The sequence below is a fragment of the Chamaea fasciata genome, unplaced genomic scaffold, assembly GCF_029207755.1.
Source record: "Chamaea fasciata isolate MVZ Bird 193981 ecotype frontalis unplaced genomic scaffold, bChaFas1.0.hap1 SCAF_9, whole genome shotgun sequence".
Lineage (NCBI taxonomy): Eukaryota > Metazoa > Chordata > Aves > Passeriformes > Sylviidae > Chamaea > Chamaea fasciata.
Window position 1 is genome coordinate 29,227,632 of NW_027094094.1, and position 26,983 is coordinate 29,254,614.

The 26,983-nt window shown below is 41.0% G+C and overlaps 1 protein-coding gene and 1 long non-coding RNA gene across 5 annotated transcripts in view; one reads left to right on the plus strand and one right to left on the minus strand.

Moving 5' to 3' along the window:
- Positions 1-5,893: 5,893 nt before the first annotated feature.
- Positions 5,894-17,099, plus strand: LOC136294153 (uncharacterized). 2 transcript variants are annotated; one of them, XR_010722324.1, is made up of 5 exons: positions 5,894-5,980; positions 6,180-6,309; positions 11,344-11,469; positions 13,464-13,548; positions 16,550-17,099. It is a non-coding gene; the product is annotated as an uncharacterized lncRNA (long non-coding RNA). The 2 variants fall into 2 exon arrangements; XR_010722325.1 differs by lacking the exon at positions 11,344-11,469.
- Positions 17,100-17,182: 83 nt separating this feature from the next.
- The window catches only part of RHOBTB1 (Rho related BTB domain containing 1), a 49,515-nt gene continuing 39,714 nt past the window's right edge, over positions 17,183-26,983 (minus strand). For all 3 annotated transcript variants that reach the window (XM_066191672.1, XM_066191674.1, XM_066191673.1), the window contains exons 6-11: positions 24,395-25,362; positions 23,850-23,968; positions 21,824-21,974; positions 20,174-20,262; positions 19,013-19,118; positions 17,183-18,516 (exon numbers count right to left, since the gene is read on the minus strand). In XM_066191672.1, the coding sequence (XP_066047769.1) occupies positions 18,347-18,516; positions 19,013-19,118; positions 20,174-20,262; positions 21,824-21,974; positions 23,850-23,968; positions 24,395-25,362 (1,603 nt within the window). In that variant the 3' untranslated portion in view covers positions 17,183-18,346. The remainder of the gene's footprint in view (positions 18,517-19,012; positions 19,119-20,173; positions 20,263-21,823; positions 21,975-23,849; positions 23,969-24,394; positions 25,363-26,983) is intronic.

A 26,983-nucleotide genomic window follows, 5' to 3' on the forward strand; every position in this document is an offset into this window, starting at 1 on the left:
CCTGTGGAGATCAGCAGGGATTTAACTAGGTAAAGACAGGCAGGGAAAAGGCTGTCTCTTAGTGTCCCTCGTGGTGGGAGCTGTCTTTGGTGGCTCCCCACAGGATCTCAACCTTTCTGTGTTATCTCGGAACTCACTCAGTGTGAGCCAGTCCTTGACTGTCTGTGCTGCATTTCAACCCTTTGCCATGTAAGCGGTGGACAGGAGTGTAAATATTTCACAGCTGTTTGCTGAACTGTGTTTGATTTGGGCTCTGAGCATTTTGTATCACAAATGTGCCTGAGACCTGTCAAATTTTCTCCCCACAATCCAGATATGTTTCTGAAATATCCTTTAACTCACTGGTTACAAGAAAGGAGGTGGGGCTCTCTTGTCTCAGATTTGTCTTGATCCTTTTTGATTCTAAAACTATCATCTGAGGATGAGGAATTACAGCTTCTGTTACAACCTCACCCAGCTCAGTATCTCTTCCTGGGGTACACTGAAACTACTGAATTCCTGGGAAGCTACTCAGCATCCTTTGGTGACAGGCAAAAGGATAAAAAGAAGAACCACAATAGTGTAGAACATGTAAAATGGGCATATGGATAAGAAAGCTTAAATTATTTTGTGTTTCTATAAGGAAAAAAATATTTCTTAAAAGTTGTCAGAGAAATTATCACGGATAGTAAAATAACATTTAAAAGACTTCAGGAAAGTCTGATTTTTTTTTTTTTATCTCATGGTGTAAATCTGGTACTTTTCCCTAGATCAGTAATTAAATAAATTTTATTTTCTTTCTTAGTATTTGAGGCTTAAGATATATATGTATGAAAATAAAAAAAAATGGAACTGTAGCGAAGATTATTTCTGAAGAGCTGCAACAAGACATGTAAAGTCCTGATGTGTACTTGGAATAAAAGTAACGTTTTCTTGTTATTCCTGAAGTGTGTGTTGCCTCTTTCTTGGCCACGCGGTGTCACTCTGGCACCTCGGTACTGGCAGCCAGGCAGGGGGCAGGGAAGAGCAGAAAAACTCCCTCAGACTCTCCTGGCTCCATGAAAAATTGAAGGGTATTTATTTTCTGGTAGGCAGCCAGGCTGAAAATAATATCTGAATTGAAAGCCTTTCATGAAACATCTGGGCAGTTAAATTTTGCAAACTTCAAAGATGTCCAGTACCGTACTGACATACTGATTTCTCTCTTTAGTGGAGAATCATTTAGGCTAACGCACAAAAGCCTCTGTAAAAACGGTTTCATGCTGAAATTAATGATCAAAATCACTATGCTTAATAAAGCAAGTATCACAGGAGTGCCAGTCAATATAGTTAAACTACAACAGGCTCATAATCAGTCTCTCAAATTGCTGTCAATTGTCCACAGTGGCCAGTTTTTTAAGCATGCAGTGGATTTTTTGAGGTCTGCATGCTTAATCTCCAGATTTTCCATTTTGGATTTGATACGTGTGTGCAAAATTGTGCCTGTGGTTTTGTTTTGCAGTCTGTCATTTTTAAAGTACTTTTCTTAAGCTTGACCAGATTCTCTGCTGGTAAATAATAGTAATCATAATAATAATGATAGAGTCACATTTATAGCAGTTGAGAATCTGGTCCTCAACACTGACTTCAAATATAAGGTCTTATTTTTACTTGTTGATACGTGTTCTCCTAAATGCAAAAGCTAAAAGCAGAACTATGTCAAATACTTCCTGGATGACTCCATCTGCTCTTAGAGCCATGGGATTAGACAGTCACATGCCTGGTAAAATTCACCCCAGTGCTGGTATAGGAAGCATTAGGATTTTCTTCTCTCGATGTCCAGAGTGATGTGCAGCTAAATAACCACCGTAAGTTTACACTAATAATTCTGTCCACCGAGCTGCTTGAGGCAGAAATGCAAGTGCTAATGTGCAAGAGCTGTACTTTGATAGTTATTCTTGGAAAGGAAGAAACACACTAATAATTTCCCAGTTCTCATTCAAGTGCTCATAATATAGTCTAGGTAAAACTGCATTTTACACATAGTAAAAGACCATAAATAAATGTAAATACACAGCAGGTGTCCCTCTCCTATGCCATGCAGACCTGTCAGAGTACTTGTTCTGGTAAGTAGGGAAAAATACTAAAGCAGCTGCTGTACACTGGAGTGATCGTCAAAGAGAAGTAAAAGTCACACGTAACATGCCCATCTCCATAAGTAACATTAATTTTATAGACAGAGATTGAGCACAAAGAAAAAGAAAGTCTTTAGCAGAATCTGTCATTGACTTAACTCTGAGAGTCCCCATGTGACATTGTTCAAATCCTGGAAACCCCAGCCAGGGACTGGCTCTGTGATTTAACTCTTACTGCACGTCTCCAGCACCCCAGACCATAAGCCAGGAACGCTAAAACCTCATGTTCAGGATGGCTTGCTTACTGCCATGTATAATTAAAACCAGACTGGTCCCCTTGAAGAAAAAAAAACTAGAGAAATAAGGTAGAGTTTAGTTTGCTCTCATGTCAGTAAGAATAAAAAGATATAACTCTGACATTATGGTTTGCTGCAATGAAAAAATTATACATAGCATTTTATTCATCTATGTAAAATAATTTTTTCATGTAATGTTTTCTTAGTTAAGAATAACGGTGACTTAGAAAAAGACAAGTTTATAGATAACAAAAAGCAGTGCTTGTCCAGGTTTTCCCTCCTTTAAGCTTTGAACAAGTATCAACTCTTTTAATTAGCTCTCAACACCTTTATATTGTTCTTTGAACTGGGAGTACTCTGCATACATGTAACAGTTGCTTTAAACAGGGAGAATTTGCAAAGCAAATGATTGTGTTTGACACTCTCTCAGCAGTCAAGCAGCATTAAAAAATGGTTTTGCTTTGGTTCCATTGCTCGTTTGATTTGATTTCTTTCATTCTTAGGATAGGAGTAAATGGCCTTAAAATCCATTTGGTATTGTGAAATATGGAGAGTATCTCCCAGCTGATGAAACCAACAGGCTCAGTGGATGAGCCTTCTTGTCTAGGGAGGGTGGACATAGCTGGGAATTTGAACTTTGCTGTTTCTAGCACCATTTCTCCAATGCGTTTTGTGTGAATGTGGCTGTTTGTCTGGGAGAAACTAAAGCAAAATTACAGGCTCTGGCCCTTCCATTTGTAGATCTGACATGCCAGTTTTCCTCCTGAATGTGATTATTACACATACAACACAACACTCCACTGAAACTTCAAGAAAACTGGAAACTAGTGTTACCTCCAGCAGAGAGCAAAATAAACACATTCCTGCAGTGTGTTTCTCCATGGCCAGACTCAAATTTCACATCAAACAAATCTAGCAAGTGACAGGTCACAACACATGCCTTTAAAATACCAGAGGAAGGAGAGCTTCTTCAGCAGCAACTGGATAAACAAAACCAAACCCCCAAATTCTGAACAGCCTCAGAGCATGTTAAGGGAATACCCCAGGCAGTTTTCAGTTCAGTAGCCAGCCCACAACCAGCACTAGTTATTCTGCAGTCATTCCTTGTGTTAGGACAGGGATTGTCCTGCTGTCTGGATCTTAAGCCCTGTACTGAAAGTATTCTGTTACTCCATGTCTCCTGGGGGGAAAAAAAACAACCAAACAAACCAAAACCAACATGCCACTGCATTACAGCTGTGAGTTGCTAAGAATGAGGAGGAACACACGACAAGGAATAAGCTCACAGGCTTCCTTGATTTACTAAAGGCATGGTCAAATGGAAAGATTATTCTGGGACGTGATATTACCCTCAAGCAGCTGGCCTGTTCTAGGTGATACCTGCCATTAGCCCATGACAAATGAGAGGTAATCCAAGTTTAGTTCTTACAGAAAATATACTTTAAAAACCACCCCCAAACCAGTCTGGTCTAAGTAACTGAGCATTCACAAAGTTCCCTGACCAGCAGGAAAGTTTCTCACCATCTGGCCCTATATTCTCAAGGTGACAGGCTCAAAGCATTTGCCATGATTTTGACAGTGCTTGACTTTGCCATTTTAATAAATTGGCTTCCAAAGGAAAGATTTTTCTATTCAGTGAATTCTCTTATAAGGGCCCAGAAAGACTTTCACCTATTGAGGAGTTCAAGTCAGATTTTCAGATTTTACCCTTGGGATTGTGGAACAAGAGCATGGGACTCAAACAGAAGAATTTCAGGCTATGGGAGTTATATGCAAGCTGGTGGAATTGTCAGAGTCATAAAGATTTGTCATTAAAGCAAGTGAAGGTTTATTAATATTACTTTATTGTTATTATTTTAATAATTTCTGGCTATAAAATTATGAGCTATGTGATCTCAATTGGCCCCATAAGACTTTCTGACCAGATGAATGAGGCAAAGTGAGACATCAATACTGGAGGCTTAATGTCCTGTGGCTAGGTGGGATTATCTGTGTGTCTGCTCTAATTTAAAAAGCTTCTTGTTTCAGGGAAGTGGTCTGGTCACAACACCAAGCCTGACAGAGCTCAAGAAGCATTTGGATAATACTCCTGGGCACATGGTGTGACTCTTGGGGATGGTGCTGTGCAGGGCCAGGAGTTGGACTCGACGACCCTTGTGGATCTCATCCAACTCAGCATATTCTGGGATTCTGTGATTTTAGTCTCCAGGCCTCACAGAGGAAGAGATAAATAGCCCCACTGATAAATAAAAGATAAATAGCCTCACTGGTATAGGAACCAGCTGTGCTTGATTGTGGGTTGTCAGCCTGGATCTGCTGGAAGAACACAACCACTGCCTTGTGCAAAGCACCTCAGAAAGTGCCCCCTGCAAGGGCCCAGAGGGGAGGGCGTGAGGCGTGCCTCAGCTGTCTCCATCTGTGTGCAGGGACTGCTCCCCCAGAGCTCTCTGTTTTTGGGAGCAGGTGAATCCTGGGGGCCTCCTGGGCCTGTCCCACATCTGACAGCAGCAGTGGGTTCAGGTGGTCACTGCCCCAGTGAGCAAACCCCGTTCAATGACTGCCCCAATGACCAAACAGGCACTGGCAGGAGCAGGTGAAGGGAACAGACCAACATCTCTTTTATAAAACACCCATCACTTTCCTGGCAGGAGGCATCTCCCCTACAGCAGGTAAAATTACAGCACTAGGAGTGTTTGCCTGGGCCACAGAATGGATTGGCAGAGCATCCCCAAGAGCTTCATCATGCTGAAGAAAACACACAGCTCCCGAGACTCAGATGGACACATCCAAAGCATCCAAGTATCACCAGTAATTTCTTCATGTATTTAGTCACATGCACCTACTCCCTACAAACCCACAGGCTGTCCCCACATGCAGTGTGTATGAGATGGGCAGATACAGCATCAAAGAAAGGCTTCTCCAGGAAGGGAGGAACCTCTCACCTCTAAGGGAGGTCAGGGAGCAGACACAGAGGAGTGTTTGCCTTCTATTGTGCAAAGGACAACAACAATAAACACTGAAATCTTTCCTCAGGCCTTGCTGCCTGATGGAACCAAGGAAGAAAGGTTACATTTGAACAATTTGAGGAAAATTTCAGCTGCAGACTGAAAGTGAAGCAGCAGCACACACAAAAGGATTAAACACCACTGTCTCTTTCTCTCATGATCAGCAGAATTCTCTTACCTTTCTTCCTCAAGGTCCTCTGAGGAGATGCCCTCTTTGAGATCCAAGGTCCAAATTTTAGACAGGGCTGTAGCAGATGATTCTACAACAAAAGAATATATCAAAGTTTATGAGTAGGTTTACACTATGATGTGAAAATATTTATCATTAAAACCCTTTTCCTTCCAAAATGAAAGAAAGAAGGCATTATTGCATTCAGTAGAACACAATTTCAGCAGAAAAAGATGGATATAACCTATGCTGAACTTAGTAGGTTAAAGCCCAGGGAGGAGGAAGAGGAGGGGAAGGGCTGCAAAGGCTTCTGGGGAACAGGTGGGCTATAAAAACTGAAGGAGCAGCAGAGGTGCTTGTTCAGAGTTTGTTGCTGCAGGGCAAGAGAAGAGTGCTCAGAGCTAAAGGAAGTAGAAGGTAAACTGCTTCACACTTCTTGGGCTTAAATGGATCTTTTTCTTCTATTATGTATGAAGTGTAAACTGGAAAAGGAGATTTTTCTCTTCCAAAACCTAGAGGAACCCTTTGCATAAAATCTTCCATCCCATGGCACTTTAGTGGTTGCCCACTCTTAGCAGTTTAGCTCTGTTTGTTTAACCTGTATGTTTGCTTGCAGACTGAACTAAGGGCTCCTTACAGCTTCTTCTGCCTAGTTCTGGCATCCAGGGCTTCAGCTGGATATAAACCTTCTTCTGCTGGTTTCACTGGGATTGGCTTGTAGCTCACGACACTGTCGGATGCCTCTGGTAAGAAAATAGTTGTAAATTCATCTTTGGACTTCAGTCACTGCTCCCTGCTGCTATGCTACACTATAGTGCTAAAGAAAGAGGTGTTTAATTAAGGAATAAGTAGTAAAACATCTAATAACTGTAGGGATGAGCTGCCATGTGGGATAGCTTGACCGCAAATCCCAGGTGGTCACTAATAGCAGGGCGAATGCTTTGCTCAGAGCTCTAAGAGGGAATTGTTGTTGTACCTTTATACAATGAGTGAGGACAAGTGGGTGTGGGGCTCTGTGCAGCTGATGTACTTCCAATTAACTTCCACAGAGTACTTTTCTATCACTTTTTCCCTATTCGGGAAGGTAATCCACCTACTTAAAAGAGGTGTTGTGGTGCTAAATTAATTAATCTTAGCAATATGCTTTTATAGCACTGCCTGCTCTGCTATGAGAAAGTTAATGATCAGCTACTGCTATTGCTTGAATTAAACTTCCAACAGCCCATTCAGATTTCAATTTACCCTCTTTAGATGTTGTAATGCATTTTTTGTTTGGCCCGTTTTCCTCTTCTCCTGGCAATCCTCCAAGCATTACAAGAAGCAGGTAAAATATCGCAAAACAGGAAGGGAGCCTCCTATTTCTGAGGGAGTATGATGCTCTTTCACAACCAGGCACACAGCTCTGTTCTAGTTAGTAATGCAAAGGCAGATTTGATCTGAGGCAGGCTCCAATACCTACATTTCAGCAGAAAGCGGAGCCAAGAGGAAGCCATCTGTGCAGGTGGCACTCATCCAAAGGGAAGGGCTGAAGGTTGTCCTAAAGACTCACCTGTGGCCCTGCCTAATGAGTTGCTCCAGTGCTTCCCTGCAGCTGGAGGTCAGAGGGTGATGGGACAAGGGGGAGGACCTGGAGCTGAGTGTGTGCAGGAGGCTTGCAAAGACCCTTCTCAGCTGAGGTGAATGCAGGTGAATCCACTCATGGGGATGACTCTGCATCCAATAACAAGGCCTGGTTTCTCCTCCTGTTCCTTACCATGAACACCTCAGCCTCCTCTAAATATTCTTTTCCTTTTTCTTCCTTCCAGTCCAAAAGGCAGTAAGAGTCACAGTACTACCAAGGGCCTAGTCTGCTGAACAGGATGCCAGTGAGGGCACGGACAAAACGTGCTATTCTCCCTGAACTTCAAATCCTCTGAATCTGTCTTTAGGAAAATCTGTGGAGTTTTTTTAACCAGATTTGTTTAATAACCATAGGCTCCATATATACTCCACTGACAAGTATAGGTGTTCTCTCTAAGGTTTGGGTCTCTCTTAAAAAACCCTGGTCCTAAGCCTCACATAAACATACTCTCAGCAGAACCTGGGCACTTCCCAGAAGTCATTTATGGCAGATCAAGTGATGTGCTGTGACTGAAATCTGTTTATCACCATATCTGGGAGGAGTGTGTTGCCTCTTCATCCTTTTACAAAGAATAGTGAGGACTGGGCAGTGTCTGATGGCTCTGACTGTGCCTTGCTCTGTCCTACCTGAGGCGCTGCACAAGCTCTCAGTCACTGATGGCACCTGCACAAAAACAAGTGTAACTTTAGCTATGCCCTGACATGAGCACACCCACAGCTAGATTTAATCACACTTGTTGCCCACATCTTCCAGTTTACAAAAAGCTTAGGTTCCAAGAGGGAGGAGAATGTATGGACAGTAAAGAACCACTTCAGTTTTAAAGGCAAGAGTAGACAGAGCCTAAACTTTTAAAACTATGTGTAAAAAACACATGGAAAAACATGTAGCTTAAACTAAGGGCATGAAGCCAGAAAACCCAAGGACAGCACCTCAGAGGGACAGTTAGAGCTTGCTTTTTAAAGGGTCCTCAGTTACTCTGGACAAAAGTGAGAAGCTCCCACTAGAGGGAAGGTGACAGGCTCTACTGTGTCTGCTGGAGTTGAGAATTGAACTGGTGTGAGTGAAGCGGCAGAAGTCAGCAGGTCCAAAGTCTCATTTTTAGGTGAAAAATCGCACTGTGAAAGCAGAAAGCTACAGCAAAAATAAAAACCCACAACACTGATCCACTAGCCAGGAAAAGAACTCATCAGAGACATATAAATACAACTTCACACACTTCAATGTGTAAACCACTCAACAAAATAAATTATGCTATGCTAGCTAAGTAGTAAAAGGCCTTAAGAAAATTGAAAAAGCTTATAGCAATGAAGGATTATTCCCAGTGCAATAGAAGGAATGTGTATCACACTAAATGACGGTGCTTTGTCTGTGAAAATCAGCCAAGTGAGGAAGAAGCAAGGCTGACAGCAGGCAGAAGTGATGCTGGACACATATTTACCTTGGCTCTCTGCAGTCAGCAACAGGCTCAGGGCCATACTTAAGGCAAGACATATCTCCCTCTTTCTGTACTATCACTGCTCACAGCAGGGCTTTCTTTTGTTAATATGCTACTGTGCAGCTCTAGAATTGGAAACTGATTAATTCCCAACAGGCAAAAGGGACTCTCAGAGAGCAGGGCAGTGGAGGTGACCCCAGGGATCACAAGAGCTGAATCTACAGGATCACTTAGGGTGCTTGGTTAGGGCAACATGATTCAAGATTATTTAAAATCCCTGGCAGATGCTATTTGTGCTGTGTATCCCCATGTGGTTTAGCATAATCCAGAACAAAAAGCAGCATTTGCTGAAGTCTGAGGCCAGATTTCATCATTAAGAATATTGGGCAGGACTAGCAATTCTCACTCCCAGGAGCTGACGGCTGGGTGTGGCTCCTGTGCTCAAAGGGGTGTCTGTTTTGCAGTCTTTCAGTCCCACAGTCACTTCATGGATCTGACCTCCTCTTTGGCACACAACAATGTAGGAACACTGCAATATTCCAGGAATAGATAGAAGGATAAATCCCTTTGCTTTCCCTCCTCCCCTTTCTTGGGCTGAACCTGTACTTGCCATCAGGCAAGTGATGAGCTCCTGAACCCACACCCAATAGAAAACCAACCTGTACAAATACAAGGACTCTGCTGCAGCACAGGGAGGGGAGCAGCAGGTTTGGGTCTTTGTAGTGAGGCAGGAGAGTTCTTAATCACAATCTCAGGCACAGACACAAGCAGATGACCAAAGGTCTGCTCTGCCCTGGTTCCTGCTTCTGACAATGGCCAACAGCAGATGCTCCAGGAAATATAAAACAAAAGTAAGCACACAAAATGATATTTGGTAGTATATTCCCAACTTTCAATGCCTTGGGCTTAAGTTCTGAAGTAGAGGTGATGATCTGTATTTGATAGGTTTCTTCCCTAAAGGTTTCTTTTGGGAGCTGTGTAAGTTTCCATCCTGTCTTCTCTGGCAAGAAATTTTGCAGCTCAGCTAATGCTGGTGTGAAGAGGAGCTCTTGGTTGCGAATCTGCCCTGTGATTGTTTCATTTGATGGCATCCAACTTTCATGCTAATGGAATGCCTAGTTACTCTCTGAGAGCCTTTCCACCTTCCATAAGTTTGGGGTTCTCCAGTTTCCAGCTCAGGCTGAACAGAGCCCTCCATGTACTCTACAGATGCCTGCTTTCTTGGCTGGCTAGAAGGGCTAACTCTTCCTGAGGAGCCTGCTGCCTTCCTACAGTATTCCAGTGCACAGAGAACTCAGAACTAACACAGAGATTATGCCAGTCTGCCCTCCCAGTGCCCAGTTAAAGCCTTGTCAAAGAATGAGGATGCTCAGGAAATGCCAAGTGCCTGTGTCAAATGGTTTTGACTTGGTTAGTGCTTCAGTCAGCTGATGCTAAATCAGAAGATGACAGTGTAGCTGACTGCTGAAGGGACAAGGGGAAAATGTGGTGGCTGGATTTTACTTGCTAGGTATTGCAATTGAGGCCAAAAGGGAATTTAAAGAGATCTGTCTTATGTGTCCCTGAAAGAAAGTAGCTGATGAAGCAGGCACAGAGAGAGCAGTTGAGCCCGTAGCTTACGCCTGACAGTCCATTCAAGCATTGATTATGATCAATTGTGCACCTAAAGGAGAGGAGAGATCAGGGACAGGTCTTGATCATTTGCATGACCCTGGAAAAACCATTTCTGTTTCAACTCTGCTGAATAATTGAGAATCCAGAGCCCAGTCTGGTACTATTACGTTACTGGTCATAGGCTGGAGACAGATTCATGACCAGACTCACTGATGATCATGAGACAAACTGTGGTTTATTGTGTTGTGTCCCCTTTTATAGGGGGTTCAAAACTCCTGGGCTTGGACAACTGATTGTTCAGGGTCTCAGCACTGCCCAGCACCTGGCCAGTGATGTGTCTGCATTCAGGGTTGGAAGGGATTGGCTGGGGCCCCTGTTTGAGTTCAATTGAGTTCCATCCTATCATTGCTCACCCAGGGACTTGTTTACTTCTAGGCTGGGCGAGTTTAGAGGCCTGTTATGGCCAAATTTATCTTTGCAGCTACAGACCAGCTGCAGCTGTGACATGGTACAACTTCTGGATAAACATGCAGGAGGTGCAAAGTGTGCTAGAGTGGTTATGGGTGCTTGTGGATGCTGGACAGCCAAGATGTGGCTTAGTGAATGTGCAAAAATTCCTTTCAGTGCAGGTGGTGCAGTGAAAGCACACTGAAGTGCTGCGTGTTAACCATCAATGTCACCTGGATTTATTATTAGCAGTTACAACAATAGCATTAGAGGATCACATGAACTTTCAGTAGTGGAAGGTGATCAGCGAAAGGGCATGGAAAGAACTCTGTTGGATAGGGTTCTTAGGTAGGCTCGTTGCAAAGGAGCACATGGTTAGGTGGGAAAAGCCTCCCTTCTTGCACTGAATTCTTCATCCCAACACTTTGGGGGCAAAAAGATGAGTACTGCCGAGTGGGACCAAGGATTTGTCTGTCCCTTGCACTGTGTCTGACAGTGGCCAGAACCTGATGCCCAAAGAAAAAAAGAACAGCATGACCAGTTAGCAACAGCTCTTCTGCAAACCCCCAGCTGTTTGTTTGACTTTGGAAATTGCTCAGTCAGGCATGTTCTTCTATGCATTTATTAACTCCCACTAAACTTCTCATCCATGAACCTTTCCAGGTTACCTGGGAACTCAAAGCTCTTCACACCCCCAGTGTCATGTGGCAAGTTCTGCAGCTTGACTGCTCTGCATGGGAAGTCTGACAGGGACTGAAAAGCAGCCTAGAATGGCTCAAAGTGCAGTGGGTAAGACTGCTGGATTTCTGTTCAGTGTCTGGGTACCAGATTTAAATAAACAATCTTTTGAAGCCCAAGGGGAGAATGTAGTCTTAGGATGACACTCCCTGGCCCCTGGTCTCTGCATTAATGGGCTGGGCAGAGGTGCAGTGTCCCAACAAAAGCCGTGGATCCAGAAGAGAGCAGCAAGGCCATTAAATCCTACCCCTACAGCTGCCTTTTACAGATGCATGGCACATCTGCTCCCTGTACCCCACTCAGTGCAGGGCACAGAACACTTCCTGGAACCCTACAGCACCTGCTGTAGTGCCTTGCCAATTAAGTAGCAGAAAAAAATTGAAGGTGAATAATTTCATGGATTCTAACAAACTCCCAGGCACCAGTCTCCTTCCCCCTCTGTTCAGCTACAGAGGAGCAATCTGTTCTATTAACAGGAAAATTCTGCCCAGCAATGCCTGCACTGACGTTCAGTCACCTCCTCACCTTCAGACATACTGGAGGCCTAAGAAGAAAGGAAAGCAAGTCTTTAACTTAATTACCCAATTATCTTGAGGTAATCACCCAATAATCTTTGGATACAGTCATTTTTTCCTATTCCTCCAATCTTCTTAACAAACAGCTTCCAGAAAACAAACCTTGCTGTGACTACAGCAAACAAACAAACAGACCCCCTGAGCAGATAAAAAACCCCATTAAGGGCAGACATCAGTCTACAGCTCATTACCTTTCCTACTGTGGAGAGCTGAGAAGAGCAGGGCTGTGCAGCTGTGGGAGCTGCAGCACCTGCCAGAGCTGCACTGGGCTCAGCAGGCCAAAAATCACCTCTGCATGCTCGGACTTTGCTGTCCTTGGCCAGCCAAAACAGAGGGGGAGCAAAGCTGGGGAGGACCTGCCTCAACAGAACAGCCTGAGGGAGTCAATGGAAGATGAGCAGTGAGTGTGTGAGTGGTCACACTTGGCTGTTTCAGAGTGCTGTTGGATCTCTTACAGACTGCAGGGCTGGTGACACTCCATCACATCCCCTGTGAGCTGATGCAGCTCTTCCTGTGCAGGGAGAGCTGTCCTGCTCCTGTAAAAGAGCAGGAAAGGATTCACAGAGATCCTTCCACCCCAGAGAGTCCCCGGGGGCTCCTCAGAAACTGCCTTTCTTTAGAGTGCTTGTGGGAAAAGGCACCATCATCTGATTTTCAACACATGATGAGATCTGCCAATTATTTAGAAACTCAACCTAGATGCTCTATAATTGAAAAATGTAAATGTGATACAAAGAGCACAGGGATCCACAAAATATTTCAAGCAGCTGTAATTGAGGTCCCAGGAGAAATATGTAAAGAAATTTCTTTGTAATATGTAGTGCATAACTAATATTTAGAATATTGGGTGGTGGAGGCAATCACATCTGATCATGTAGTCAGAATGACCAGCTTATATTTAATGACTAAGATGCAAATTTAATCATATACTCATAAACTGCTAATTGTAGGGGCTTTTTTATAACCTGTGAGGATAATTTGAATACTCAGTACTAATACCTTGAATGCCATGTAATCCTTATTATACAGCCATAAGTTAAAAAAAATATTAATCCCAGTGGGAACTAAAGAATCCTTTCTTTTTTTAATGTTGAAGGCAAGAAAATTTCTTACTAAAATCTTCACTGTGAAGTGTCATCATGTGGCTGCTTATCTAAAATTTTAGATAAGTGCAAGGGTGGTGAGACAGCCCTCCATGGCCTCAGACTTGTGCAATACAGAGGGATGGCACCCAGCTTGCTATTTCTATCTAATGGCAAAGGCTGCTTTTCTTTAAAGCTGAAAATCAGAGCTGCTATCTCCAGGGAATATCCCCCTCCCCATTTAGCATCCTCAGATGGTACCTGAAATACTCCTGTCCATGCAGTCACACAGCTCATGCCTGTGTGTTCAGTCACTCACTCTTCTGACTTCGAGTGTTTTTACAAATTTGTTAATTAATATTCTTTTTATCTTGAAATCCCTTAACAGGCCAATACCTGGCTGCCACAGAGCTTTGTTCCAGTATCTGCTGCCACTTGGAATGAAACTGGCTGGAGATCCGTCCTGTGCTGGGGTAAGCTCCTTGTTCTTCTGGAATGTCCTTCAAGATGGGGGAAAAAACAGATATGTGATGTCCAGGAGGTGGTGCTGGACATCTCTGCAGGCCAAAGGACAGACTGTGGGGCACCAGGGTACAGGAAAGGACTCGAGATGAATTAGCAATGTACTGTGATGTTTTCACTGTAACCTGCGCCCCCTATCCTGTGGGGGTGGGATGCAGGACCTGCCTCTTGGGAATGTTTGTTGCTGCAGAACAACCCAGGGGGATGTTGTTGCTATCTGGCCTGCTTGCAAACCAGCTGGTGAGGCTGAACAATTATAAAGGAGCCTAGCCGGCTGTCCCATGCTAGGCTCACCCTGAATCACAGCTTTACCTTTTCAGTTTGATTTTCTTTAGAGCTGGGATACATTAGCATAACCATTCTTGCCTCTTCTAATGTTCAAATTTTCATCTTAGCCTCCTGCAGCCTTGATCCACAAGCTTTTCATATTTATACCAGAAATCAAGGTTTTTATGTCAGCAGCAGCGAGGGATTTAGTTTGCATATATAAATATACAATGGTCTCACTACTCTGACTGCTAGTGCAAAGTGAATCCATGACACGGGTTGTGTTCTCTTAGCTAAGGGCAAAGGCATAAGTTAACTGACAATGAATTATCCTATTGCAGAGCCTTCAGGATGGGGATTATCACTGCTAGCACACTGTCTTATCCTGCATTCAGTACACAGAGCTAACTTCTTTGGGAGATTTGGAACACAGGCAAGCGATAACGTGGAAATTCATTATTAGGCGGCACCTCAAAGCCCAAAGTGTGTGTGTGTGTAGTATCTCATCCATTTCAATGGGAATCTTGCCTGCAGGAGAAGTAAACTCATGCAAATGCTGTTAGATCATTTTAATAGACCAGAAATCTAAGGGGATTCAGGAGTGGCAAGCAGACACCTTAAAGACATCTCACTGCACAGTACGTACTTTGGAATACAACCCAAAGTAAATAAATGCTGGCCTATCCCGTGACAAGAGTAGAAAGACTGTGATTTAAGAAAAAGGGACAGAATAGGGGCAAAACTGTAGTTTCATCTGACAAAGCAAATCTCTTCACCACACTGTAATCCTAACGTCTGGAAGAACTGAAATATGTCACCATGCTGGAGTTTGTGTACCAAAATTAATCCTATTTAGTACATTAGATCTTTATCTAAACCTCTTTGGACAGAAGATGAGAGACTTGACCTCAGAGAAGGATTTCCAAGATGCCTTCAGTTGCTCTATCAGTGCTTGTTATTTGAACATGGAAAAAAGAAATCTCCCAATTTTACAAATCAAACACTTCTCTAGGCATGAGCTTTTTTTGAGGGCTATCTGTAGGCAAGCTGCTGAAGAATCAGGGCAATAAATCACTGTGCTGCTTTTCCTTACTCCCTCTGTGAGAACCATGCTTTCAGGGCTCAGAAGGGATTTCCAGATTACTCTCCTCCACTAGGCAACTACTTCTTAACTTACCCACATTTTTAGTACTGTCTAGCTTACCTTTGCTCACTTTGAGGCCTGATCTGACTAAAGGACTGTGAAGAGCAGGTCATCAGTGAATAAAATCAGGAAGTTGTGCCTGAAGTCTGGCCACTCCCATCTTAGACAACTACTCCATTTCTGGCTTTGGTGAGCTACTTGTGGGTAGGAAGCCACAGAAACTGGTTTGTGGTGCAGAGAAAGTTGCTGGCAGAAATTCTGTCTTAAAGAACAAATAGGAAAACATTGTCTTCTAAGAGGTAAGATGAATAAGACTCCCCAGAAACAAAGACTTCTTAATACTGGTCTTAATATTTTAAAAAGAATACCCTGGAGAGCAATGCTTCTGATTTGCTCCTTCCTCCAATGCTACTGCTTTTATCATAAACAAGAGAAACATTTTTACACCTGACATCACCACTCTGTCTATTGAGCCCATTACCTTTACTAATGATAAGTTTAAAGAATAAAATTTTGCTTCCAAAAGTAAATTAGATATGTAACATTTTCATAAATTAGCACTTGAAAAACAAACACTGCACTGAATGTGCTTACTTTCAGTGTCACTGGCATTGCTTTGTGATTCTTTTTCAAAGCTCTTAACATGGCATTCTTTGCATATCTTGCAAAAATTGTCTAGGAAAGTACCGACTTTACACGTCTATCAATTAAATAAGCTGTATTCAGGAAAGTAGTTGCTGAGGGTTTGCTAATAGGTAATGAGGAATTCTGTAAGACGGTTGACAACGCAGGCAGTGAGAAAGCGGGGAAAACAGTGTTTGTACAAATTTTAGAGCATACTGAAAACCTTACAGACATCCTGCTGTTTACCTACATTTTTCCTCCCTGTGTCTGTCATGACCAATTAGTTTTCATGTCCCTTGGGTAATATTATGCTAATTAAATATTAGAAACCATGGGGAAAAGTGCAAGAGGTTTGTTTTTCTTTTGCTGTGCAGTTTAATGGTAAGTGACAAGCACCAACCTTCCAATATCATATGCAAAGTCTCTAGGATTTCCTTGTGACATTCCTGACCATAAATCCTAATGTGTTATGCAAATATGCAAAAGTTCAGTAAAATTCAGTGAATGATAGCACAACTGAATGCTTACAAGCAGCACTAAAAAGGGAATGGTGCAAGGCAAAATTAAGGAAGTTTCTTCAAAGAGCAAGGAGACAATTTGTAACTAAACAGTTTTATTGACTTTTTTCTTTTTCCAAAATAAAAAACACAAAATAGCCACCAAGATTAAAGGCCATAGACAGCATTAACCAAATGAACCAGCCACTTGGTTATAGTAGCTGATAACTAGAATAACTGGATATTATTGCATATACCTCAGGTTCATTTATATATCCATTACAGTTTGGCAAGATTACAATCATACAGTAGCTTTGGTTGTGTAAAACCTAGTAGCAATACTTACTTAAAATGTGACTGGTTAACATTTTATGACAACAGCTATTTATCTCAGTCTTGACACATCTTCTCTCATTCCAGGTTCTTGTCCACATTGTCACTGACCAAGAATTAAGGAGACGTATTTGCAACCATCATTTATAGCCCTTCTTTATCATCACGTGGTGATGAATCTCTCATTGCTTTCCTCAACAAGGTTTATGGAGCAGCCTCTCCTCCTGTGCCGGGTGGCTCCTACCACCCAGCTGTGGTAGCCTCAGCTGAGCTTGAGTCCTTGCAGAATGCAAATATGTCGAGGTGTTTATGGCTTTCAGGCCAAAGCCTTTCCTGACCTACAGTGCTGAGGGGTGACTGTACTGCCTTGCCTTTGGATACAGAGAAAAAAACCACAGACAAACAAACAAACAAACAGCTTTTCACATTGGTGTGCTGAGCTGCCAGCACAGAACAGTATCAACAAACCTAATACACAATACTACCTTGGTTACAGAGTTGTGCCTGAGACACTGCACAGGATTGCATGTGTATGTTCTACAGTCTAGGTATTTTAGTTTTGGTCTTTTAAAAAATGCTCTCATCCTTACGTAGTCTAGTGTAACACTGCAGCTTTAGAGTAATGGTTGATTAAAAAGTCATAAACACACAGGCTATTTGGAAACACTGGAAGCTTTTTGTTGTCTTGCATGACTTGTGCAGAATCCCTGCCTTTCTGCCATCAGTCTGTCCCCAGTGTTCTGGGAACATCTACTTCCACAGGAAATACATCACCTGCTTAAAAATAACCTAAAACTCTCAGTTCTACCTGGGAAGAGCTATAAAAGAGTTTGGATCAAACTGAAGTAACCTTGTGTGTGAAGACCCTTCCTCACTTACAAAATGCTGGAACACTAGATAACATCTACTTGTTTGTGCAGCCCTTTCATTTGCTTGCACTGAAGCAAAAAAGGAATTCAGCATGAGGAACGGCTGCATGGTGAAGATCCTGCAGAACAAGGTAACTGCCATGCAGTAATTCAAATGCAAGCAGTGTAACTGCTTTTTGCATTCAGATCCATACTTGTATAAGGATATAAATTAATAAGCCCTTCTAAATGATTTTAGAAATATCCTCTTTGATCTATAAAACCTCTGAATACTTAGAATCACTAGATTTCACATGGCCCACATAGTCATAATTATTTGTACTTACATGGCAAATATTAGAAATACATTTGCCTGCAGTTGAACAGGTAATTATACTGTCTATTATTATTCAGCTGAGCAAAGATCAAGCACTCTATATCTTGCAGTTATTGGATCTTATTCTAACCCTTTGCTTTAAAAAGGGGAAATAATCATCTAATTATATTACCAGTGCACAGTACTTAGTCTGAAAAAGACAACCTATAGTAGACAACTAGATTTTTTTTCCTAAGATGACTTTTTATGAGATACTCTAAAAGCAGTCTCTTATGACTGAAGATTGTCTATTTCACTGTACTCGCATAGTAAAAATAGTTAAAATCTAATTACAAAGCTGCTACATGGTTATTTTGTGGTCTGTAAAATAAAACGGTATCCAGAGTTTTATCTGAACAAAATACACCAGACAGTATAAAAATATTTCCCAACTGGAGATTGAAATGTTAATGCTGGATTTGGTGGTTTTTTTGTATAAAAAGTAATGTAATAATGGTTGACATTTATCTGCTTACCAGTCAAAAATATACATATGACTTCAAGGAGCTGTTCCAGGCTCATTTTCAGTGAGCTTGTGCTTTTGACCCTAGCAGTAATAAATGCACAGGTGGAACAGAGTTTCCTGAAAACCTGAACTAATATCTTATTTCTAACAATAAGACTAATTCCTGGCTGTGGATTTCCACTTATTTGCTTTGTTCAGGCAACTACAGCAGAGGAATTCCAGAAGCACCACTTCCGCTTTGAATGATGTTTGTTCAGTGCAACATCTTCCTTTTCTCTCTCCTTTTTAACTCGCTGGTAGTGATCTTCTTCCTTTAAATACCACACAGGTGGCCACCGATGCCTCTCAAAATATTCTTGATTATCTGATTAAAAAGAAACAATAAAAAAAATCCCCAAAGGTGCCAGTAAGATACACAAATCCCAGAAATGTCTTGCAAAAATCTGTGCCACTAATCATTTATCCATTCTCTATGCTGGCTTGCTTATCAAGAATTCACCCAGTTTCCTCAAATGCCTTACGTGGGAAAAGACTTTGAAAGTGGTTACGCACAAGAGGAATTAGTTCACAAAAAACTATAAAGAAGCCTTTACAAAGTACATTTTTCATTGCAGAGCCTGGGAAGAGTTCTGTTCCTTTTAGCCTCACTGAATTAGGTAAATAACATGATGCTTGCCCAGCAATCAGGCTAATGATTTCTTTCTTTGCAGATAAGAATTTATGAATGCTGTTCAAGATAGCACAGAGGTTCGGTCTCATGGCTTAGCTATGTGAGCTCATCTTTGTCTTTATGTTTAATCAACTGGGTGGGGAGAAAGAAGGGGAAACCCGATGAAAACTGGTGGGGAATTTGCCCATACCTGCAGATTTAGCTTTGATTTCCTTGCGGAACTTGGAGCAAACGCTGTTGTAATTGGTGCAGATGTAGTGCAAGCACCAAGCTGCCAGCTGGTTAGCATTGTGAAACTGTGAAGGAAAACAAAGAGCTTATTCCATTTCCAGGGGTTATTATTCATTTTGCAGCCCCTATTAACAGCTAAAGCTAGAATGGTCCCAGCAGATGGTACCTGGCTGTACTCTCCTAGGCATTCATTCTGACTGCCAGCTCTGATCTCGGGTTATAAACATGAGCTAGGTGCTGACCACAGAGGATATTCTAACAGTAGTTAGAGATATTGTTTCTGTCTCCAACCAGGAGAAGGAAATAAAAGAAAAATTGCCCTTCTTAAGATAAACATGAAGCGAAGCAAGCTGCTTTTTCTTGGGAGGGGAGGATTACAGGTATTGCATAGAGGGTCTTGAAAACAGCTGCAGGGAATCTTGCATGGTGGCCAGTGTTTTAGTGCTACTTTTGTGCAGTGTTTTAGTGCTACTTCAAGCCAAGCTGCAGCTGACTCATTATTAGTGTGAAATCAAGAATAATAAAATTTAAACAATATTTTAGCTTGTTCCATGCAGCTGGGAGCCTGTTGCATTTCGGGAAACAGAGGTGTGCAGTTTAACTGTGAGCTGGGGGCTCTCCCTTAATTATTTACAGGACTCAAGATCTACTGAAATGCATTTGAACATAAAGAAGATTTGCACATAGTCTGAATTATCAGATGATTGACTTTAAGTAGCCAGTTTAAGTATTCAAGAACATTGTCTTTGCAGTACAGGTCTAAATATATCTCCAAAAACTGAATTGAAAGGAATGCAAGAATCAATCACCATTACAAAGCTGAACAGCTTCATTGCTGCACCATGGTCATGAGAACACAGAGCTTAGAAGTTCCACAATCAAGATAAACTAAAATATATATTTGAAAGACAACTCCTCTGAGGTTACTTAAAGGAATATTTTACCTTTGAACTAATGAAAAAACCTTCTTTAGAATAGAAGACAGAACTAAGTTGTATCATCAGTCATTCTCAGAACTGCAGACTTTAAGCCACTTCGAAGCAATGCTCAGAACCAGTAGGGAGCTAAAAGCAAGCCCTGAAGCTGACCAGAATATCTTCACAAGGCTGTGTACACTGACCTGTGCCAGTTCCAAATAGGAGAGGACTTCTCCATCTATTGCGACACCGCTCATGGAGGCCTTTGTCAGCTCTTGCACTGCATGCTGCTCTGTTAGGGGAGAAAACCCATCACTTACAGGCACATTGCAAGGTCACATCATCTACTGGGAACAAAGAACCCAGCATGTTCTCCCTCCTCCTGGTGTTAAGCAGCATTATGCAGGGGACACACTCACACAGATATCCTTAGCAAGCTGAGATTTAGGGGAAGTCAAATTCTGACCTTTAGAGCTGTGGCTGAAGATGTGGTTCATAACCACTTATAGAAAGACAAAGTTCAGCAGCCACTAGTCTCTCTCTGGAATGGGTACAATATTCAATTTAAGTTAGAAATATGGATCAGCTGTTCTCTTTTCAGTCACACAAAGTTTTTAATCAACAGCGCACTTGCCACTGAATTATTTATTAATGAGGATACACACAGCATTGATAGAGAAAAGGTCACTTCAGGCCCTCTAGGTTTTCAGATCAGCTCTTCCTCGGGATTCAGATGAAGGCTGACCAGTCCCCTCAACAGTTCAAGACTCTCCTTAACCCTTTCCTAGAATCTTAAAAGTCTGAATGTTTTTTTGGGAAATAGTAGCAGTTGGTTTGATTCTACTGGGTTCAATTGTTGGCAGTAGCCTTTGGACTCAAAATTATTTCACCATGAATTAAATGGAATGAGATATTCAACATATTGTATGCATGTTTACACTGCAACTACCTTAAAAATACCCAAAACTTCGGATAAAATATGCAAATAAAATCTGGCAATGAAGATTTGGTCTGTTAGAACCAATAAAGACAGTAAAGTCCTGATGCACAACTGAAGGAGAGCCAGGGTTTGGTATGTGATTAAATTTTGCCTCAATGTAGTCCTGTAGGTAGGTGTAGCTTTGTTTCAGCTTTCTCTGAGTTTTTGGTCTTGGTCATGTCTTCAGATCAATGCCAAATTACTGACATAGAGAGAAACAAATTAGACACAACAACACAGCCCAAACAACCTCAGAGGTCTGGGTTGTGTATGGATTTATTTTTAAAACTTTAGTGGTATTCTAACCTGTCAGTTTTCTTTAAATATGGGATTGAAAAGGTTTTCGTCCTGAAATGAGGGTTGAATCCCCATGGATATACCAAAATATCCAATTCCCATCTAGTGAAAAGGGACCTAGACAGCATTTCTAAAAACATGATCATCTAGATAAGCTTTGAATTGACTCAGTTACTCTCTTTGAACAGAAATATCAAGTGGAGCACTTCATTCATTACTTACTGGAAAACCCAGAGTCCTTCCTGGTTTTAGGTAAATTAACAACAACAGAATGGATATTACAACCCACACACATTATCCCCAGGGCTAAAGAGAGGGTTTACTTATTCTGTTTTTAAAGCACAGAAAATTTCAGTGTTCTGAGCTGGATTAGCACGAAACTAAAAAAGGCAAGAGAAAGGCAAATACATTTCTCTGTGTGAAAATATCAATTTGCATTACAATACCCCTCTCAGAAAAAAAAACAAACATCATTTTCTCTGACGCTTGAGAAAATCTTATGTGTTCCAAAAACCATTAAAGCACATTTCAGCTGTTGCAGAAGATAAATGCATTGGACAAGGCCACAAATTGTTACCTGCTAGAGCAATCAGGTGAGGAAGGCAAAACCTATTTGCCAGTGCAATTAACTCAAGGGTGTCCAGTTCCTGACTGGAGGACAATTGCTTGGTATACAAGTAATCTAAAACTGCTTGCATGGAGGTCTTGTTTATGTTGGGCAGAACTACCTGGAAAAGATATTTAAGAAAATAATTTCTAATTATTAAGGGATTTTCATAGAGCAGCTGTATTTCACCTCTCTCGCTTTGTTTGACTCTTTTTCTCTTCAAGGTATTTCAGAAATGCAGGGAAAACATTTTTCAAAGCAGAAATTTCCCATTCAAGTTCAAGACACTGCCAACAGGTAAGCAGTGCTCCAGAGTCAGATCCTTTGCCAGGTTATATCCAAGCTGGAATTGGATCCACATCAAACAGTGAATCTGTTCAATGCTCTCTAGCCTGCAAATTGACGGCTACACATAACAGACACTGAGCACCTCCCATGCCAAACCTCCCGTGGTGGACTCCTTGAAGAATGCAATCTACCTGTTCCTGGCAAGGGATATTCTGTGGATTCTGAGAATAACAGAAAACAAAAGATAACAGTAAAACCACCCCTCTTAGTCTTTTGGTAAATAACAAAATTATCCAGGTAAACAGGGCTGAGAAGGAACTGAGAATTGAAGAAATGAGAAAAAAAAAAAAAATGTAAGCCCTTTTTGCCCCACACATGTAATGAGTGTAACCAGCACGGAATGAAGCCACTAAAACTAGGACAAAAACTGTCTAATTTCTCATGCTAAAGCATAAACCTTTCATGCACATCAGCCACTCTGGGAAGCAGCTCAGCTCTGCAAATGAGAGCAGCTAGTTGTGAAACTCATTCATTATTGATATATTTTTGTTAATGCAGAGAACTGTAAATTTAATGAATGGGTTTATAAAATTTGCCCCAAATACAGAAAAAGTAATATGTAGAAATAGATGGTTTTTAATATTGGTAAACCATGCAGTTCCTATCTACCTATATATTAAAACTTCCAAAAGCATTACTGAATGTTTTACTTTACAAAATGGAAGCTAAATATTTTAAATTGGAAAGATGAGCTAAGACTGTGAAGCTAATAATTAAAAATAGGTTGATAGAAAATAACTGCATATTCTGCATTGCCAAATGTTGCATACTAGAATCAAACTGTGCATTTTTATTCAACCACTTGTTCAGTACGCCTCTGGGAAAGGAATTATGTTTACAGCTGTATTAGAAGAAGCCAGAAAAATCTAAGTAGAAAAATATCTATCAGAATATTAAATTTGAACACTTCATATGAGCATAATTGTATGGAAAGCAACAAGAAAACCAACCAAAAAAAAACCCCCAAAAAACTGGGTATGGCACAAGAAAAAATACTAGCAGAGTGTTTGGAATTTGAAAAACAGACCATGAAGGCATATGAAAATATAGGTCTTCTTCTGCAAAATCTTACTCAAAGCATTGACATCTTTTAAACTGTACCACATACCTGCTTTACTCCAGAGGACAAGATGATGCATTACAGAATCTATGCTGAGTTTCTACTAAAGTTAGTACAACTTCTCCTAAAGTTAGCTCCATTTCTACTGAGAAAACGGCTCCCTTTTCTAATTTAACACTCAGATGTTCTTTAACTCTTTTTTATCTTTAATTTCTTTATCAATGTCCCTGTTCCAAGTATTCTTTGTAATGATTTTGATAATATAACTATATATTCACAAAATCTAAAAAAATAATTTAAAGAAATTCACAAATTCATACTTAATTTCTTTTCCCATATTTATTATTTTACAGGACTTTGGGCTTAAACACACACTCCAGTGCTGGAGGAAGACTTGTGCACTGGAGAAAGTATGTTGTCATCCTAGGCAACCTTATTTAATGCCTTAAGAAGAAAAGCATCCCAGGTTTGCAAGGAAGAATAAATCCCTGATTCTAGGGATTTTTGCAACCTGTCAAATAGATGATGCTTCCATCTTCCTAAATCCATCAGACATTGTAAACAAAAGAGGCAAAAATAGACAAATACCTCACTGTTGGAGCTTTCAATAAATGATCCTCCAAACATAGCAGACATCCACTCACAGCTGCAGATCAGCAGTGGCTTGTGGGCCTTGATGCTTCCATCGTCCAATTTAAATGTCACATCTGCCATGGGAACAAAGGCACAGGAGTGCTGCAAGTCTGTGTTTAAGGTGTAACCGTGTCTCAAGAATTCACTTGTATGCTGTTAACCAAGAACCTCCTTCATTTCCCATCGCCTCCACCTCACAAATGACTCTTGCACTTTAAATAGTTAATGAAAAGCCTCGCTTGTAAACAGGGATATTGGATGTTCAACATTTCTGAGAATTGGGTCGCTTATTTAAAAGCTGTGAGTAGATTTTGAGAAACGAAACTAAAGAATCTCAGGTTGGAACAGTTGGCATGAGTAACACTATAATTTTGGGGTCATCCGTCCTCTCAGAACAATGTAAGCTGTCACACTGTTTGAAGTCTGTGAAGTGACAGTAACATGGATGAGAAAAAAAAAACCAAACAACTCTCTTCCTGCTTAAGCATGTATTTACTTACCAGAAAATGTCCCTTTGCAAAGGCACTCTTTAATGCGATTAGCTTTTCTGACATGAAATGCTTTAGTAATCTCTTGATTCATGAAGGCTTCTTTATTCATTATATTCTCCACCATCATTCGCAAGTCAAATACTTCCAAGATTTCAGCAATCTGAGCCAGTCTGGTGAGGTCTTTTTCGTTTTCATCCAGTTGGCCTGTGTATAAAAACTGCAAAACAGTTTTAAAAGGTGTGGCCTGCACAGACGAATCCATTTTTACCACAGTTACGGGACACGTCCGCTTTGAGACGGGGTTCACTTGCATTTCCTTATGCACACTAACAAACCCCTTACCCCAGGATGACAGAGATCTTGCTGCAGAGTTTGTTTCACCAGATTCAGGTTGTAGCATGTTTAAAGACTCGCTACTCTCTGGTGGGGGAATTTTAACATCAGGAGATTTCAAAGATGCCTCATCACTGTCACTGTTTGTCTCAAGGTGACTTGTCAGAACATCCTTATTTGTATTTTCTTTATTACACTGTGTTTCATCCAAGTATGGACTTTCCTCACATTCCATTAAGAAAAGGTCATAAAACTTTGAAGAGGAGGTAGCTAGGTAAATCTTGTGAGCAAAAATGCAGTCCTGCTCCTGAAGAACAAACATGACATCTGCACACAGTGGGCTGTCCAATAAATATCCAGCTTCATTCATGCTCGGCACGGGACACTCGGGAATTTTGATAACTGGAGGAGGCGCTTTTGGAGGTAGGAATGGAGCCTGAAGCAAAGGTTTTTGGACCTTCTTCAAGTGAGATTTCCAGAACTGCAGGTGTCTTCTGGAGATCAGGGCAGCTCTAATTGCATTGTCAAACACATCTTTTATCCCAAACTGGTCAAATACACTGGTTTCATAGTAGGGTATCCCGAGTTCCTTGGCAACCTCTCTGCCTCTCTCTGGTGGCAAAATGTCTCCCCTTTTTATCGGCCTAGGGTTAAACAAAAAATGAACCTTGTCACACAAAGTTATGCTAGAAAGCATGGCATTTTACCAAATATTCAGAACTAAATCCGAGATAACTATCATTCAAATGAAACAAAATATAAAACTAAGCACACAAAGCCCTCTGGAAATCTACAACCATGACTCCACAGAGTTTTAGAATAGCACATACTTCTATTTTCATTAAAGTTTGGTGGTGTCCTTGCAATGTTACAAAATATATGTAGAAATTGTTTATGCAAAATGGAGCTGCCTCTTACTTAAAGTGAAATTTACAGTAAAAAAAGTTGATAGGATACTTGAGAACTCTCATTTTTTAAAAAACCTTCTACCACTCCTTACTACTCAGATATTCTGTAAGAACCTTTCTTCGTATCCATCATTTAAACACAAATGGAAATTCTCATGACATAAAAATGCCAGAAATACAGCTAAATATGAAATGGAAATATTTCTTAAGCTCATGCTTTTTAAAGAAAAATACAGTAGCCTAAGATAAAAGAATAACTGAACACAGACTGCAAGAGATAGGCTTGTTTTGGCTGTAGAAGTATTATGTGGGAACTCATGAATTTCCAGAGCAGCTCTAGTATATGATGCAGGGTAAACAAACCAGTAAAAAGTCTGGGCTAGGATCCATTTTCCCAGCAAAAAAATCATCTCCCCAGAAGACATGACCCAAGAGTGTGTTCTCTGAGCCCACCATGTTGGGTAGACACAAGCTGGCACAGACAGAACACACCCCAGACAACAGCTTGCTGAGTGCCAGCTAATAAATAACCAGTTCAGGTGGCAGAAGTCTGTGCCAGACATGCAGAGTTCTGACTCAAACTTGCTAATGGTGAAATCACGAAGGAGGATTGGGGCAGAAGAAGAGTTTTGAAAAAAGACCATCTCCTTTTAAAGAGTCAACCAAGAAGTCCACCTCTCCTTTACAACAAAGAAATGTTTTATAAACAAAGAGACCTATAAAATTATACTGCTAAGTCAAGAGTTTGACTGCAATGCAATGCAAAGTTTTCTAAGGGCCCACAAGATATTAATTCCATCACTTTATGGAAATTTGTTACAATACAGTCATTAATTACACAATCATGGATATTATTTCTGTGAATCTGGTCTCATTGAAATTCCCATAAAAGGAATAAATTAGACGCACACCAGTTATTATGGGACTGTTGTGGCCAGATGTGTGAATGTCTGTATTTTGTATCTGGGAGAAACAAAGCTTCTTTAGAACAGACCCCAAACTCTCTTTAAATCTCAGAACTTTTAGAAGTTTAATTTGCAATCACTTCATTTTCTGCTATGATCTAGGATTACATTTACAAAAAAAAAATAAATTGACAATTAAGAAAATTTGAGTAGAATCTGCAAGTTTAAAACAGTACCTGACAATAGTGAGAGGGCAGGACATGACACATGTTCATGGAGAAAGACACATAAGAAAACATTCAATAATCATTACCATCTCTGTCTTACTGTCGTTCTGCCACCCAAACACATTCAGATAACCAATGTGCAAAAATTTTGTGGGAAACTTAATAACTGTGTGTGTTAAAGAACTAACCAACTCAGACAACAGAATTAAAAAAAGAAGAAAGCAC